Raw genomic sequence first — 18,200 nt, 5'->3', positions numbered from 1 at the left:
TCGTTGTCTCGATGGAAAAATTAAAAAAAAAATTTTTATTCTATATTTTCGACTTCTTTTTTCGCATAGAATCACCCCCTTTCCGCTTGCACCACCAGTTACCAACCACCCTGTATATAATTATAATTAAATAATAATAAGAAGAAATTTAAGAGATTTGATAAAATCTCGTCTTATTTTAATATTTCCAAAATATTCAGTTTATTTTTTATTATATATAACTATAAATTACAAAACATATAACAATTACAAATATTTAGTAAGCGATGACCGTCGGTGGCGGTGAACGTATAAACTCGCTCGCGTTCGTCGGGCAATTACGAGAATTGCTCGAGACGAGTAGGTTCTCAGGTGGGCGACGTTGTTTGTTCAGAAGCAACGATAAGTAGATTGTCCGGTTCACACTGTGTCGATGTCGACCTACATGTGGTACGTGAACTCCTGCGCAACAACTATCGTGACCTACATGACCGCGAACGTGTTAACGATCACTTGTTGCGAACGGAACTAATCTTTTCTTCGCGGCGAAAACGCGGAAGAGAAGTCGGAACGTTCGTGCCTGTAATACGGAGCATACACCGCTCTTCCATCTTTATCTTCCTTGCATTTATTAGATCGGTTGGCTTGTGGTTCGCTCGAAGTTTAAATTTGCCGCGCAAATATCGCGCCTTCGATCTTGTCCTATCGTTGATTGTCAATTATATCAGAGAAGAAGAAATTTGCTATCGTAGAAATCGAAACATTCGATGTTGGCAAGATTTATGATAAAAATATCACGCTCTATTATTCGTGCGATTTTCTTGGGCGAAAATTTGGAAAAAATACCACGAAGGTTTGCGGTAAAATTAGCATTTGAGGAAGCTTGACGTCTCCTACTTCATCCGAGAAATTTTTTAGTGCGTAAATCGTATTAACGAGGTTTATAAACGAAGAAATTGCAAGAATTCCGCTGTAAGAGATTTTTTTGAGTCGCGAAATTATGCTTCAAAGAGTCATGCTTACGAGTCTGGAATAACGAAACAAGATGGTCCCTGAAAAAATGGAAAATAAGAATAACTTGCATATGATTCAACAATTTCGATTAAATGTAGGATACGTTGGGGAGGAATTAAATTTTTATCGTAGAAGGCGCTGTTTGATATGCACCGACCTAATATTCCGCTTTAAAAGAGCACTCGAAAGTCGTCGACGAAGGAAATTTGAAATTTCAAATTAGCGGATAATAAAAGCAAGGATGAGACCTGGTTTTTACATTCGCGAAACTTGAATCCGAAACTTTGTACGATCTCGAAACTCGCGAAGGAATGCTTACCTGTTTCTCTTCTTCTTTTTTCACGAAATATCCACCTTGCGAGCAATCGAAACTTTAATAAACCTGTCTCCTGAAAATCAAATTATTTCTTTGTCGTCGTAAACGATCGTGAGAAATTCTCGCGATCCAATCGATTAGATCGATTTGGATCACGATCAAATTATACGTTGTAATTAGTCGAATAAAGATAAGTTCTAGACAAAAAATTACCTTAGCAATCGACGTTGAAATAAATTGAGAAAAAAAAAAAAAAGAAATTCGTATCGTTGCAATATCCTTGTAAATTATTGCCATAAATCATAATTTATCTAGGCATTGAGAGTTCCCGATGACGAACATAGTACAAACGTGGACAGAACTACGGAAAGGTTATTCAAGGGCGATTGCTCTATCTACGAGAAACGTGATTAACGAGCAATTAGAGAGCGTAGTGTCAATCGCTAAAATTAACCTTTGCCTCGATTGAAGCGGGCTATATGCATACGTAGTTACCTGTTAACGAACGATAGAAAGAAAGACTCGATCTCGTCAGCCTAATCAGTTCATGGCCATTAGCCTGAGAAGTGGAAGCAACGCGGCTGTTCGATAATGCACGCCTCTGCGGTCTTCGACTGACACTCTAGCCACTCTAGAACAGTCTAGAACCTCTTTTTTCGTTCTTTTCATGCCTTATCTTTCACAGATTTTTCATATTTCGTTATTAATTTAAAACAGCGATATATATTTTAATAAATAGATTTACATATATATATACACACATAATAAATAATTATCGAATATTATATATTACTTATATTATAAATACATAGAAAATGATGAAGACATTTATACAAAAAAATGAGAATACATTTATATTCAAAGAAGAAGATATACACACAATTATCCTTAAAATTAATGTTAAAATATGAAAGTTAATATGAATTACAAATATAGCGTGGAATAAATTACACGGGTAGATTATGAATATATAAATTATAGCGTAGAAATATATTCTACAGGTTCCTGCGTCTCTCTGCGTAAACAATCATAAAGTAGCACGAGGAAAATAAAACTTTGCTGTGAAATTTGAGTATTTGGACACGAAGGACGATATTTCAGGTCACGTGTATATGTATGTATGTAAGTGTGTGTTTACGTATGCATGTATGTATCTGGAAGTTATTACGTGGCAACCTTCGATGCTCGAGCTTAAATTCGAGCCATTCGCGTAAAGTCCAGTGGAAGGTCAACCTTCCAGGCGAAATATGGAAAGTGAATCAAGTACGGCTGGAGGAAACGAGTTGGCGAGATGCGCTTACGTAACACAAATTATTGCCAGCCAGCTCGACGTTGTGTGCATCGCTCAGGGAACCAATTTCCCTCGAGTTTAACCACGCTTTGGACAGATTCTTATACAAGGCGTTTTCAATGTTTCCCATCGAACTACGTTTCAAGGAAGAAGAAATTTTATGGAATCGAGACATCGGAAATTCGTCAACGTTTACGTTTAGTAAAGTACGAACCCGGCGGAGAAGATTGAAAAGACGTAGAGGGATTAAGCTATCGTTACAAGTTTTTTTTTATTTAATTGTTTACATTCACAATTTGTCGAGTTTGGACATTTGGTAGAATTTTTTAGCTGTTAGATTATCATGTGGGTGGCTACCACCAGTGGGATACCGTCTTCGTGTTTGTTAGGTTGTGTCCTTTGCGAGGTCTGCTGGATGCTTCCTTTTCAGTCTTCTATCCATGTTTCAGGTGTTGATCGTTTCCACAGGCTAGCCGGTTTGGGTGTGTTCCTATTCTTTCTTCGTATTAGGTGATCCCATAAGTTCGTGCCGTTTTTCGAGCGGTTGTATATGTTATTTTTTTTAAACACCTACGAATCGTTGTCTTAGGTATTTTCAGAACATTTGACATCTCTTGAACCGTCAAACTTCGTGATTTTTCAACAAGATCCGGAATTTTATCTTCGTCTGTCTGAGCAGGACGCCCGGAGCGTTTCTCGTCTTCTAAACAGAAATTCCCAGCTCTAAAACGTTGCAACCACTTCCTACAGGTGCGAGATGAAAGCGCATTTTCTCCGTAAACAGCACATATGTTTTTCGTGGCAATTGTTACAGAACTTCCTTTCCGAAATTCATATAACACGAGATGTCGAAAATGGATACGCATTTCACCCGTGATTTTTTACCGTTAGAAGTCACTGTGTTCGCTATATTACGATCTTATACCCACGAAAATCTGCTCTAGCCTGTTCTCGATCAGCTAAGCTCAAGTGCATTGGTCCCTTATCGCCGTATGTTTCTAAATCGACACATGAAATGTATGCGCAAAAGTCGACACGAACTTATGGGATGACCTAATATTTTCCTGCGTGTCTTCTAATTTCCTCTTTGACCGTTGGTACTCCCAGGTCCTTCCGTATATCCTCGTTCCTAACGTACCATGGGGCGTTTACTATTGTTCTAAGAATTTTAGCTTGCATTGTCTCTATTTTGGTTATATGGCTGATTGCTGCTGTCCCCCATAGTGATATTCCATACGTCCAGATTGGTTTTATGATCGTTTTGTATATTTTTCATTTATTGTCTATGCTTAATTTGGATTTTCCACTTGTTAGCCAATGCATTTGTCTCCTTGTTGCCTGTATTTTGTCTATTATCGATTTAGTATGCTGTTTCCATGTGAATTGTATTTCTAGGTGGAGTCCTAGGTATTTGACTTGCCTTGTTTACGGTTCAGTAGGATGTTTGGTGGTGTCTGTTCGTTACAAGTGACATTAAAATTATCTTTCACGATAAATTATCTCGACTAACGTCACGTAAATATAGATGGAGCAAATATAGTTGACCTTTCGTATTCTATAGCGCCAAGTCTCTTTTTTAACAATAAATTTCTTCGAGTAATTATTAATATCCGCACGACCATCCAATTTTTCATCATCGAGAAGATAGCTTTTTCAGCGAGTTATTGGTATTTGTACGGCTATCCGATTTTCCACCACTGAAAACATTGGATTAAAATAAGAACAAACAACCCGTGATAACCATGCACGTACCGATATCCAATGGATGGGACGAATGAAATTGCACATTCTAATTAACGGCCAATGTCGTCTTGTTGGGAAACGAGAGCTTGTTAATTAATCAATTTCGAAATAGTAACAATAACGACCGAGCAACAAATATGGCAACTGGCAAACTTTATAAAGGGAAGCGTGAAGCGGAATTGAGAGCTTTCAACAAATAGGGAGAACAAAGAAGAACGAGCAGAAACGAGATATACCAAAACACTGACACGTAGAAGATATACAGTGCGTCAGTTATTCACCGACTACTGTCAGAAAATTCGGAGAGGGGTTTTTCAAAAAAATGCTGCCCCGATACGAAGTTTAATCTTGCAGAGTATTTTATCTTCTTTGGGGGGCTGAGGTCAATTCGTACAAAAATAAGGCACGTTTTTGTGAATTATTTGTGACGACACGGTTAAAATCTCTTTATTAAAACCAATAGTACATTAAAGTGTGACATTCGAAGAATATTGCATAAAATTTTCACGAAGAAATATTAAAAAATACGGCAATGGCAGCGATTATTCGGACGTGTCTCGGAAAAAATCAAAGTTCATTCGTTAGGTAACAGTTTTCCCCGGGTAAAGCTGGGAGGGTTTTTAGCCGCAAATTTTCGCAAAATCGGCTAATTTTCCCTTCAAAGTGTTCCAAAAGAGTGAAAAATTGAAATTTCGAAAAACCCTCCCAGCTTTACCTGGGGTTAGGTTGGGGTTAGGTTAGCACCAAGTTATGAGCAATTCTATTTTTTTCCGAGACACGTCCGAATAATCGCTGCCATTGCCGTATTTTTTAATATTTCTTCGTGAAAATTTTATGCAATATTCTTCGAATGTCACACTTTAATGTACTATTGGTTTTAATAAAGAGATTTTAACCGTGTCGTCACAAATAATTCACAAAAACGTGCCTTATTTTTGTACGAATTAACCTTAGGCCCCCTTAAAGTCATTGCGATCTGATCATCCGTTTTCCTCGATTTTCTCGTCGTATGCGCGTCGCAACGAGATAATTAAGGAAAGTTTGACCAGCAAAATCCACCAGGGAGTCACACATCGACAGGCTCATCCATATTCCTATTAATAAACTTTCGCGCTTTCGAATATCGGATACAGAAAATTGTCTGTTTCCTACTAATCTATGCGATGTGTATACCAAATAAAAATTATGTTAGGTCGCCTCAAAAGTTTCTTTTGCTTTATAATAATAGACGCAGGACATTCTTTTAGAATAGAAGAAAATTTATTTTGATTTGTATGATCGATTTTGTTCTATCGGAACAATATCGTTAAACTAATATCACACGTTTTATTAAATACAAAATTTATTTAGAACGGAATAACTATTTTACGTATAATATAACAACTTGAAATATTAACGAACAGCACCCTATTCTCTTGTACTTGTCAAACAGGAATGAATTTGTTTTATTGCACATTCATTCGTTCGACACATACGCGATGCGCTCGTTTCATGGCGTTTTTTTTTTGTTTTCTTCTCTTTCGTTCCTCGCTCGTACGATGCACATGTACATACATCTATTTTCTGACAAATACAATCACAAAAGACGAAATGTAACAAATATAATAAATAGAACAAAATGGATCGTACATAATCCAATAGAATAATATAAAACTATTATTTCCTTGTAAAAGAAACTTTCGGAACAACCTAATAGATAACACGCGTATCACGTAATCGGATAAACATAATTGAACGATGGATTAAGATTTAGCTTCAGGGTATAAACTAAGATAAAAAAAAAAAAATGTACGAAGCAGCCACATACACAAAATCATTGCAATAGGCATAAGTGTCATAATACAAATAAACGAATATAAATACGATACAATAACAATTAATCAATTTCGCTTTCTCTTTTCAACCAGCAACAATATTTATGCTAAAGTTAGCGTCTAGATATTTAGCAGAGGTTTCATGATGAGTAATCCTCTTTGAATGCTACGAAACGCGATGAAAAACGCTACGAATGTTTCCAACAATCTAATTAAATACGTACAACGCTTTTTCCTTAATTCTACTTGTAGATTACGCTGCCGCGGTTGGGGCACAGAAAAGTTGGAATCACGTTGCATAACACGATCCCGCTGGATCGAGTATTTTTCCTGTGAAATATGTATAGGAGAAACGTACAACTACCAACTAGAGACGCTCCGATCAGCTGATTGTTTGCGTTCACTCTATAAACGAAGTAGAACGGACCGCCGAGCTCGTTTCCCGTAATTGACGTTCGAAAATCAAATTTAATCGCGCTCGAATTAATAAACGCCCACAGAGCCGTGTACCGTGAACGAGAGTACGTAGAATGCGATTAACGGCCGGGTTTTTTGGTCTAGAAACGAAGTGGCACGGACCGTTTGCGGAAGCGTTCTCTCGTTTCTCCATCGTTGCGCCTCTCATTATCATCCACCTTCTCCATATCGATAACGTTCCTAGTTACAACGCGTTTCGTGTTTCTCATGTTCCACTATATCTCTGATGATTCATTCATATATATATATATATATGTATATATACACGGTGATCCCCTGGCTGTGTGTAGTTAACTCAAACGCAGTACTGGCAATCGCGTCGAGGATCGTATACTCTCGTTTTCATCTTACGTACACGTACGTACTGTTGTCGATAAGTAGACTGCGGATTTTTCTGTGCTTTTGTGAAATTTAAATTAAAAAAAAAAAAAAAATAATAATACACGCGTATTTGTGGCGTAGAAAAATATACAAATTATTCAAAGCGACGATGAAAGTTACGACGAGCTTAGATAAAGAAACAAGTTTATAGTCGAGTTCTACTTCTTTCGTCGTATTCGTAAAAATTTCAATTTGCGTAAACATCCGCAGTTTATTCGTGTTGCTGTGTCTAATAAGTATAATTAATGGTATACTTCGATGCGGATACTCTATGGCAAAAAAAGTAGGAGAGGAGATTTAAAGTTTATTGTGTCCAAGAGTACAGTTTTAGGTACATATTCGCAATAAACGGTGAATTTTATGGCTAAAAAAAATAGCTGCACGGAAACTGTGAAGATATTTTGTCAAATATCGCGCAAGCGTACCGGCAATGTTAAATCTGTTAAATCTGTGCTAACTTTATCGTATGCTTGTTTACGATCGAATTATTTTCCTCTTAAGCCGTGCAGCTATTTCTCGTCCATAAATATAAATTTATGTTAATATTAAAAACGCTTTTAAATCGGATTGTCTTTCTTTAAATCATCGAGCTATGAAATTTCATCTACGAGCCAGATTTAAGTCGAATTATCTCTTCTTGAACCGTGAGGCTATTAAATTTAGTTTATTTTATAACTTTCGGATCAATGTTGAAGCTATTTTTATATCGAATTATCTTTTCTCAAACCATCGAGCTATTCAATTCCGTCTATAAACAGCTTATAAATTAATATCAATCTAGATTAATATTAACCTTGTAATCGATATCCAAGCTACTTTTATATCGAATTATCATCGAGCTATTGAACTTGATTATATCGTCTTTGAGTTAATTTGTCAAGAGGACGTGTCATGTACGTACATAGCTAAGTACACAACCAACGACGATTGCCAGTTTCTCGCAGTGTCTCGGTTCAGGAACTTGTACACGCGGTATCATTCATTCAATCGTGCCACTTGACAAGGTCGTGCTGTTTGACACGATCCGGAATCTCGGTCCTTCTTAAACATCTGTCACAATGAATTACAGTGGAATTACTCCGACCAGCCAGATATCGTTGTACTACATACGTCTCAATCGCTACATTGTTACGCAGTAACAAGATTACACAATAGCGACAATAAGGAGTAGTACGTGACACGGCATTTAATCGTCATCCTCGTCATCTCTAATGTAAGAAAGCCCCAGGAGGCTTTGTGCATTCGAAAAGGAACGTTTGACCGTTCAATTTAGGAGGAGAGAGCGGCAGGCACTCGAGGGTGACATAAATTAGTCCTTTTTCAATATCGCAATTCGAAAGAAAAAGAAGTTGACCAGCTTCGAATAGAAAATTGGGGACGAAAGTTTGCAAAGATAACGATTTATCGCTTTGTAGATTTCTTTAGGAGCGTTCACAGACGATCCATATTATCGTTAACATTTGGGCAACGATCAAGTTGGCAACTAAGTGATTGCGGATTTTCCTATTAGATGGTATCGACAAGATCCGCAATCACTTAGTTGCCAAGCCAATAATATCGTCGAAATTCCCAACATTTTGTCGACGATATACAAGGTGTACGGAAGTTTAGCGTTGAAACTTTGCCACTGTATTCTATAAGTAGAATAAAACTGAAAAAGAAGTACGAAACGTAGAGCTTCGTTTATCGATACAAAGATGGTATGGATGTGCCATGGAATTTATCGTTAGATCGATATTATCGTTAACATTTGGGCAACGATCAAGTTGGCAACTAAGTGATCGCGGATCTCGTCAATGCCACTTAATAGCAAAATCCGCAGTCACTTAGTTGCCAGCCCAATAATATCGTCGAAATTCCCAACGTTTTGTCGACGATATACAAGGTGTGCGGAAGTTTAGCGTTCAAACTTTGCCACTGTATTCTATAAGTAGAAATAAAACTGAAAAAGAAGTACGGAACGTAGAGCTTCGTTTATCGATACAAAGATGGTATGGATGTGCCATGCAATTTATCGTTGGATCGATATTATCGTTAACATTCGAGCAACGATCAAGTTGGCAACTAAGTGATCGCGGATCTCGTCAATGCCACTTAATAGCAAAATCCGCAGTCACTTAGTTGCCAGCCCAATAATATCGTCGAAATTCCCAACGTTTTGTCGACGATATACAAGGTGTGCGGAAGTTTAGCGTTCAAACTTTGCCACTGTATTCTATAAGTAGAATAAAACTGAAAAAGAAGTACGAAACGTAGAGCTTCGTTTATCGATACAAAGATGGTATGGATGTGCCATGCAAATTATCGTTGGATCGATATTATCGTTAACATTTGGGCAACGATCAAGTTGGCAACTAAGTGATCGCGGATCTCGTCGATACCACTTAATAGCAAAATCCGCAGTCACTTAGTTGCCAGCCCAATAATATCGTCGAAATTCCCAACGTTTTGTCGACGATATACAAGGTGTGCGGAAGTTTAGCATTGAAACTTTGCCACTGTATTCTATAAGTAGAATAAAACTGAAAAAGAAGTACGGAACGTAGAGCTTCGTTTATCGATACAAAGATGGTATGGATGTGCCATGGAATTTATCGTTAGATCGATATTATCGTTAACATTTGGGCAACGATCAAGTTGGCAACTAAGTGATCGCGGATCTCGTCGATACCACTTAATAGCAAAATCCGCAGTCACTTAGTTGCCAGCCCAATAATATCGTCGAAATTCCCAACGTTTTGTCGACGATATACAAGGTGTGCGGAAGTTTAGCGCTCAAACTTTGCCACTGTATTCTATAAGTAGAATAAAACTGAAAAAGAAGTACGAAACGTAGAGCTTCGTTTATCGATACAAAGATGGTATGGATGTGCCATGCAAATTATCGTTGGATCGATATTATCGTTAACATTTGGGCAACGATCAAGTTGGCAACTAAGTGATCGCGGATCTTGTCGATACCACTTAATAGCAAAATCCGCAGTCACTTAGTTGCCAGCCCAATAATATCGTCGAAATTCCCAACGTTTTGTTGACGATATACAAGGTGTGCGGAAGTTTAGCGCTCAAACTTTGCCACTGTATTCTATAAGTAGAATAAAACTGAAAAAGAAGTTCGAAACGTAGAGCTTCGTTTATCGATACAAAGATGGTACGGATGTGCCATGCAATTTATCGTTGGATCGATATTATCGTTAACATTTGGGCAACGATCAAGTTGGCAACTAAGTGATTGCGGATCTTGTCGATACCACTTAATAGCAAAATCCGCAGTCACTTAGTTGCCAGCCCAATAATATCGTCGAAATTCCCAACGTTTTGTCGACGATATACGAGGTGTGCGGAAGTTTAGCGCTCAAACTTTGCCACTGTATTCTATAAGTAGAATAAAACTGAAAAAGAAGTACGAAACGTAGAGCTTCGTTTATCGATACAAAGATGGTATGGATGTGCCATGGAATTTATCGTTGGATCGATTTTCTCTTATTTCTTCATATGCGATTTTCATTCGAGTGATTAATTTACGAACGAGGCGAACAGAACGAAAGTGAAACGATACATGGCGCGTTTGTCGTTGTATGATCGTGCACATACAGCGAACATATGTGCCTCGTATCAGTATCTACTACGAACGTTTATCTTGTTTTATCTTGTATTAAATTTAGAGGAAGAGTGTACATTGTACGTTTCTCGCAGTCCATAATTTCGTTGTAACTTATTAATCAAACGCTTATGCACTTTCTGCCGCGTGACATTTCGCTCTTATTTCTACTTATAGAACACACTGGCAAAGTTTCAACGTTAAACCTCTGGATATCCCGTATATTGATCCTCTGGAAGGTGTTCTACGCACGATAACGTTTTGAGAACGTTAAATATTAACGATAATATTGACGATGATATCGATCGGCTGAACGCTCGTTTAGAGTTATTTTTCGAAGAATTTCAATGTTATTTCGAGGATTTCGATCGTACGCGTTTTAAGTAGATACAGTTACAAAATTGCACGCTTTAAAGTTTGATGATTTTATCACTCTTCCTTTGAGCACTAAATATTTCTAATCGTTGTTTCATTGTTCAAATTTATTACGGTAAACGTTAATTTATGTATTATTTTTGTATTTATGTATTATTTAATGGAAGCGATTAATTTCTTACTCTTTGGTTCGGTTTTAACATAACTGAATTCATTAATACGAAAGTTTCTGTTACTTTAGCTACGCAAAACACTGAGTCACTTTTGTATCCTGGCTCGATGCTTCGCGTGGACCAAGAAAATCCACTATTTCGCGACCATGACACATAGAAGAGGTATTTTTTGGTAGGATCGTCGATGCTGACGGACCTTGGTGCGTAGCGAGTTAACGGTACGCCATACCAAAAAAGGTCTTTATCCTCTGCCTTTTCTTTTCGTATAAATAAATTCGACAATTCTTATATTTCTTAAAAGAAAAAAAAAGATAGAGAGAAGAAGGAAAGAGAAGGTCCACTCTTTCGTAGAAGGAAAGGAACCAAGCGTAAGAATCCTGCCTTTATGCCTTCTCATGAATCATCATCGAAACAGGGCAAGGCTTATTGTAATATCGAGTTGGCAACTAAGTGACTGCGGATTTTGTCATTAGGTGGTATTGACAAAATCCGCAATCGCTTAGTTGCCGATACTTGCACGCTCTACTAACGGTGATTCACTATCTAACAACGTGTAAAGAAAATACACTAACGTTGGAACACTTTGGTTATTTTGTCTTACGTGCCACGAGCTATCCTACGCGTATTAAGCGAACAACCGAAAATGTAACTTTAAACGTAATAAAGGCGAAACGTTCGCATCGTGAACATTAATTCAGTTCTTTGCTATTAAAGTATCCATAAGCTTTTTATCAGTTGGCAAATTTGAAACAGGCTTACGTTACGTTAGCATCGTTATTACTAACAATACCACGTCCTAATTACCTTGTTATTAATATTAATGCAATTAATATGTTATTTTACATTTATATTAATCGATATAACAACACTGTGTACTGATTACATTAGTACTGTTATTAATAATAACGCCGATGCAATGTAAACCGGTATAGCAATATTATCGTTAATTCTTTTAATCCGAGAAACTTCGTCGAACAATTTCCGTAAACGATTCTTTCGTCTATTCATTTTAATCAACGTCTATTAATTCCGATAGAATTTAGAAACCGCCACTCAGCGTGCAGCTTCGAGATCAACGCCGAGTTCCTCCATCGCGTTTCATACATAAATAACTAAAACAAATAATTACGCAGCAAAATCGCGAACAAACCTGCCCCGGATTCGATCGAACTAGATAGAACGTACATATACGTCGCTCGGACTCGATGCGAACGTACAGGACGTATATACAGGGTGGTTGGTAAATGGTGGTACAAGCGGAGAGGGGGTGATTCTACGCGAAAAAAGAAGTCGAAAATATAGAATAAAATTTTTTTTATTTTTTTTTAAACTTTTCCATCGAGACAACGATCTACAGTGAGATCCGTTATAACGATACGCGATAAAGTGTACGCGTACCGAGCCAAAATTCAAAGTCGATTTTCTCGAAAACAAAGCCTCGAACGAAAAATTGTTATTCTACATTTTCGACTTCTTTTTACGCGTAGAATCACCCCCTTTTCGCTTATACCACCAGTTACCAAGCATCCTGTATAATTGAAGGTAGAAGTGTGCACATAACCTTACTATTATACAGGGTGGTGGTAACTGGTGGTACACGCGGAAAAAAGAAGTCGAAAATATAGAATAAAATTTTTTTTATTTTTTTTTAAACTTTTCCATCGAGACAACGATCTACAGTGAGATCCGTTATAACGAGACGCGATAAAGTGCAGGCGTACCGAGCCAAAATTCAAAGTGGATTTTCTCGAAAACAAAGCCTCGAACGAAAAATTGTTATTCTACATTTTCGACTTATTTTTTCGCGTAGAATCACCCCCTTTCCGCTTGTACCACCAGTTACCAACCATCCTGCATACACGTCGCGGACGATCGATAATAAAGAATCGATAATTATCGTTATCGCGAATAGTAATACCGTGCCTTAGCACGTTTATCAACGAATCACGATATTAAAGCGATACACCGTAGCATATACCGTTTGAATTTCGCAATCTGACATTTTTTTCTCTCTTTCGGCCGTTCCTTGTCTCTGACGTCACCAGTTGCAATTTCGATATGAACGAGTGCGAGAGTTTCGCAGGCGGAAAGGGAGCGGTTACGTGACGTTTGTTCCGGCATCTCGATTAAGGTTGGTCTAGAGCTTGGAAAATTGCGACATCGTTCGCAGAGGCTGAGACCGGGCGTCGCGTCGCGGCGCGCCGTCGTGCATCCAGGTGCAACTGGTTACAGTCAGGAGAGCATGACCGGCCAGTGCGAATAACTGTATCAGATTTTTTGTGTATCTGGACTTCTCACTTTGTCAGAAGATTTAATCGAGCCGTGCTAAACTTTCCCGCCTCGTGTACGTCTCTGCGGTCTGCCAACTTTCTGCGAGAGCTTGCTGGTTTTAACGGAGGATAGGACATTCCTTTGTTGTGAGTTGTTAGAAAATCGCTTCTTTTTTTTCTTCATTGATTTATTCAAATGTAAATGGTACAAAGGTATTTCGGGATACCTTTTGTTAGAAAATAATCAAGTTTCACGGCGAAGATTTCCAGTTTCTCCGTGATTCTTTCTTGACAAGCGTCTTTTCAATTTTTCCAATTAACAATTTTTCGCGAATTATATAGCTGAGTCGTTTTTTTCGTTTACTAGAACGAGAATCGACTCTTACACTTCTATGTAGGAGTTAATCTTGTCTGACATATTCGCTTACGTAAGTTTGATAATCTTTTAGGAACGATGCGCGATCTTTGTTAGAAGGAAGAACGAAATCAGTCGATGGAATTTCGTCGGAATAAATTCCTAAGAGAAGCGCATTCTTTCGCGAAGCTGTGTCCTCTCTTAATTGGTTCTCTGAACATACGTCGACAAGCATAGTTAACTTCGAATTTAATATCGAGACGAATTACGTAACGCAATAATTGGAAAACGATATAGTAAAGAGAATTCGATACAGAAAAGTACGTGATATGAAAATTATATTTCGCCATTTAAAAATTCTATCTTCCATGGCCGAGCATTCGTGATTCAGCGATCTCCCCGGTTCTTCAAATTCTTTGCTTCGTGTTTCCGACGGTGAGTCACGCCGCAGCGGATTGAGCAACCGATTACTCACTTAAGTATCCGATTTTCTGGATGACGAGGTAGCCGCGGTTGTTCAGCCGACCGCGAATCTCCTTCCACAGCCAGATAACGCATCGACTTTCCCGTCGATCGAAGTTTATTTTTCGATCTGATCGATTGTGTTTATCACGGCGAAGAATGTGATACTATTAGATTGCTGCACATGTTCTTCCCACTCGAGTAAATACATCTCTTCCAGAGATTCAATTTTTTACGCGTAAACACCTGAAGCGCAATTAAAATTCCAATGAAGAGGCAGGCGAGAGGGAAAGCCGCGATAGATCGATTTTCCTTGATCTTGTAATCTTTGCGCTTCGTAAATCCTATCGTTCGACGACCAGCAACGTACTTACATAATTTCCAACTGTTAGATCGAAAGATACAAAGATTATTTGGAAATAGCTAATAAATCTCTACCGAGTTTCATAACAAATCGATGGTACGCACAGTGTTACGACGATCGGTATTTTTAGAATGTTCGAGAAACCGGCGAAGATACGCGTACAGTTAAGGTGAAAATGAAGCAGAAGTAGAGAAAACGCTGATATAAAGCTAGTTTCGGGATCGTTCTTTAACGTCGACGATACAAACCTGCATAAACCTGAACTCGTTGCAAATCATTGCACGCATGTGCCATCGTATTTCACCGCACGACTATCTGTTTCTACAGAGATAGAACTTGCAGAGCGATCAAATAGCTTGATACTTCCACGTATTTTGTATATTTTGAAAAATATTGTCAAATATACAGGGTGGTTGGTAACTGGTGGTACAAGCAAAAAAAGAAGTCGAAAATATAGAATACAAATTTTTCGTTCGAGGCTTTGTTTTCGAGAAAATCGACTTTGAATTTTGGCTCGGTACGCCTGCACTTTATCGCGTCTCGTTATAACGGATCTCACTGCAGATCGTTGTCTCGATGGAAAAATTAAAAAAAAATTTGTATTCTATATTTTCGACTTCCTTTTTCGCGTAGAATCACCCCCTTTCCGCTTGTACCACCAGTTACCAACCGCTCTGTATAAATTCTCTGTATCTCTCGCGAAACTTGACATCGATTCGTGCACGTTTTATTGACGATGTTATCTAAACCATCCGTACGGTTGATAATCGTCTTAGTCCACGAAACTTATCTCGTTTTAATCATTTTGAAGAGTGCGTTATCACGGATCGTGGTAACACCGATGATCATCTCCGGCAGTCAGAGAACGTTTGATCGTTATCAGCGGAGTTTTCAGTTTGTGGTCGATTAAAAAAGCTGCTGGTACTCGGTACGCGTTAACATCAGCTCTAAATCAATCGCTGGAGCACGTTGGTCGAGTGCGAACGTTCGAGCGGCACTCAATCCACGTCGACGCCTGATATTTCCGCGTATCCACGTGACTAATGGACCATTGTCCTGACAAGTACAACGAGAGGGCACCGAGTCAAAATTCACCGACAGAGATCCACGAAACGTGGCGGACAATTTAAACAATCGACCAGGACAAATAGAATTTTCAACGAGCTCCTCCGTGTGCCCTATACCTGTTAAACATAATCGTTTCGCGTCGTTAACTTGGACAGAAGACTATAGAAGACTATACAGACTATACTGAGAGAATAAAAGATCAAGTTGTTTCATCTCCCACCTTCGTTCTTTCCGGTTTCCAAGCTTAATGGTCATCCCCATCATGGCGATTCAAGGAAGCAGTCGAGCGGATATTCCGCGATGATTACCGATATCTTAAGCCGCGTACTCGTTACCAAACGTGTTTATAATTATCGCCTTATCCACGTAACGCCTTATAATTATCCTACGATCATCTCGCGAACAGTGCCCGCCACAACTCGACGAACAGCTCTGCAGATCTACGAACTTATTTCGTACGCAAACGGCGACAGACTGGTCGTAAGACTGCCCCGTAATCTTGGAAAACAGGATTGGCGTTTCCTGAAGATTACTTTTCACCGAGTAATGCAATAGCAGTGTGCTTGGCAACTAAGTGACTGCGGATTTTGGCATTACCACCTAATGACAAAATCCGCAGTCACTTAGTTGCCAGCCCAATAATATCGTCGAAATTCTCAACGTTTTATCGACGATATACGAGGTGTGCGGAAGTTTAGCGTTCAAACTTTGCCACTATTCTATAAGTAGAAATAAAACTAAAAAAGAAGTACGAGACGTAGAGCTTCGTTTATCGATACAAAGATGGTATGGATGTGCCATGGAATTTATCGTTGGATCGATATTATCGTTAACATTTGGGCAACGATCAAGTTGGCAACTAAGTGATTGCGGATCTCGTCAATGCCACTTAATAGCAAAATCCGCAGTCACTTAATTGCCAGCCCAATAATATCGTCGAAATTCTCAACGTTTTGTCGACGATATACAAGGTGTGCGGAAGTTTAGCGTTCAAACTTTGCCACTGTATTCTATAAGTAGAAATAAAACTGAAAAAGAAGTACGGAACGTAGAGCTTCGTTTATCGATACAAATGTGGTATGGATGTGCCATGCAATTTATCGTTGGATCGATATTATCGTTAACGTTTGGGCAAGGATCAAGTTGGCAACTAAGTGATCGCGGATCTCGTCAATGCCACTTAATAGCAAAATCCGCAGTCACTTAGTTGCCAGCCCAATAATATCGTCGAAATACCCAACATTTTGTCGACGATATACGAGGTGTGCGGAAGTTTAGCGTTGAAACTTTGCCACTGTATTCTATAAGTAGAAATAAAACTGAAAAAGAAGTTCGAAACGTAGAGCTTCGTTTATCGATACAAAGGTGGTATGGATGTGCCATGGAATTTATCGTTGGATCGATATTATCGTTAACATTTGGGCAAGGATCAAGTTGGCAACTAAGTGATCGCGGATCTCGCCAATACCACTTAATAGCAAAATCCGCAGTCACTTAGTTGCCAGCCCAATAATATCGTCGAAATTCCCAACGTTTTGTCGACGATATACAAGGTGTGCGGAAGTTTAGCGTTCAAACTTTGCCACTGTATTCTATAAGTAGAAATAAAACTGAAAAAGAAGTACGGAACGTAGAGCTTCGTTTATCGATACAAAGATGGTATGGATGTGCCATGCAATTTATCGTTGGATCGATATTATCGTTAACATTTGGGCAAGGATCAAGTTGGCAACTAAGTGATCGCGGATCTCGCCAATGCCACTTAATAGCAAAATCCGCAGTCACTTAGTTGCCAGCCCCATAATATCGTTGAAATTCCCAACGTTTTATCGACGATATACGAGGTGTGCGGAAGTTTAGCGTTGAAACTTTGCTACTGTGTTCTATAAGTAGAAATAAAACTGAAAAAGAAGTACGGAACGTAGAGCTTCGTTTATCGATACAAAGATGGTATGGATGTGCCATGCAATTTATCGTTGGATCGATATTATCGTTAACATTTGGGCAAGGATCAAGTTGGCAACTAAGTGATCACGGATCTTGCCAATATCACTTAATAGCAAAATCCGCAGTCACTTAGTTGCCAGCCCAATAATCTTGCACTGGACTTTTTAGCTTGAGCGAAGGATTTCACGAATTTCTAGAATTATTACGGTGTCCATCGTTGTACCCAAGTACGGTGTATTCCGGCGTAATTTTTCACGAAAGTATTCGCCAACTGTGTACAGAGGCGACGATTGGTTTAATGAATTGTTGGCGAACCGAAGCTGGCACACGCCTCTGTTTCGCGATGGTTATTGCAATGGTTGTTGGTGCTTCGATCGACTGATTTTTCCAACTCTGTTTCAGGCACACGCAGATGACGCGATGACGCTGCATTGGTGGATGCACTGGTTCTGGGTTACCGCTCAATTTCTCGGTACGTTCTGAATAATCTTTAAAATCAAGGACATCTGGCTACTTGGTTTTCTTACTTCTTTCACGCGTTCCCAGACATTTAGTTCAACTCGTTCAACA

General features: G+C 38.7%; 1 protein-coding gene across 5 annotated transcripts in view; it reads left to right on the top strand.

Moving 5' to 3' along the window:
- Positions 1-18,200, top strand: part of LOC117156507 (uncharacterized) — a 51,305-nt gene that overhangs the window by 27,742 nt on the left and 5,363 nt on the right. For 4 of the 5 annotated variants that reach the window (XM_033333584.2, XM_033333583.2, XM_033333585.2 and 1 more), the window contains exon 2: positions 18,033-18,102. In XM_033333584.2, coding sequence (XP_033189475.1) covers positions 18,051-18,102 — 52 coding nt within the window. In that variant the 5' untranslated portion in view covers positions 18,033-18,050. Of the gene's footprint in view, positions 1-6,941; positions 6,992-18,032; positions 18,103-18,200 lie in introns of those variants that run through there. The other variant, XM_033333586.2, reaches the window with a different exon arrangement.

This window comes from Bombus vancouverensis, chromosome 4 (genome assembly GCF_051014615.1).
Source record: "Bombus vancouverensis nearcticus chromosome 4, iyBomVanc1_principal, whole genome shotgun sequence".
Taxonomy (NCBI): Eukaryota; Metazoa; Arthropoda; class Insecta; order Hymenoptera; family Apidae; genus Bombus; species Bombus vancouverensis.
Note: the sequence above shows the minus strand (reverse complement) of the source record. Positions and strands in the feature narration are given on the sequence as shown.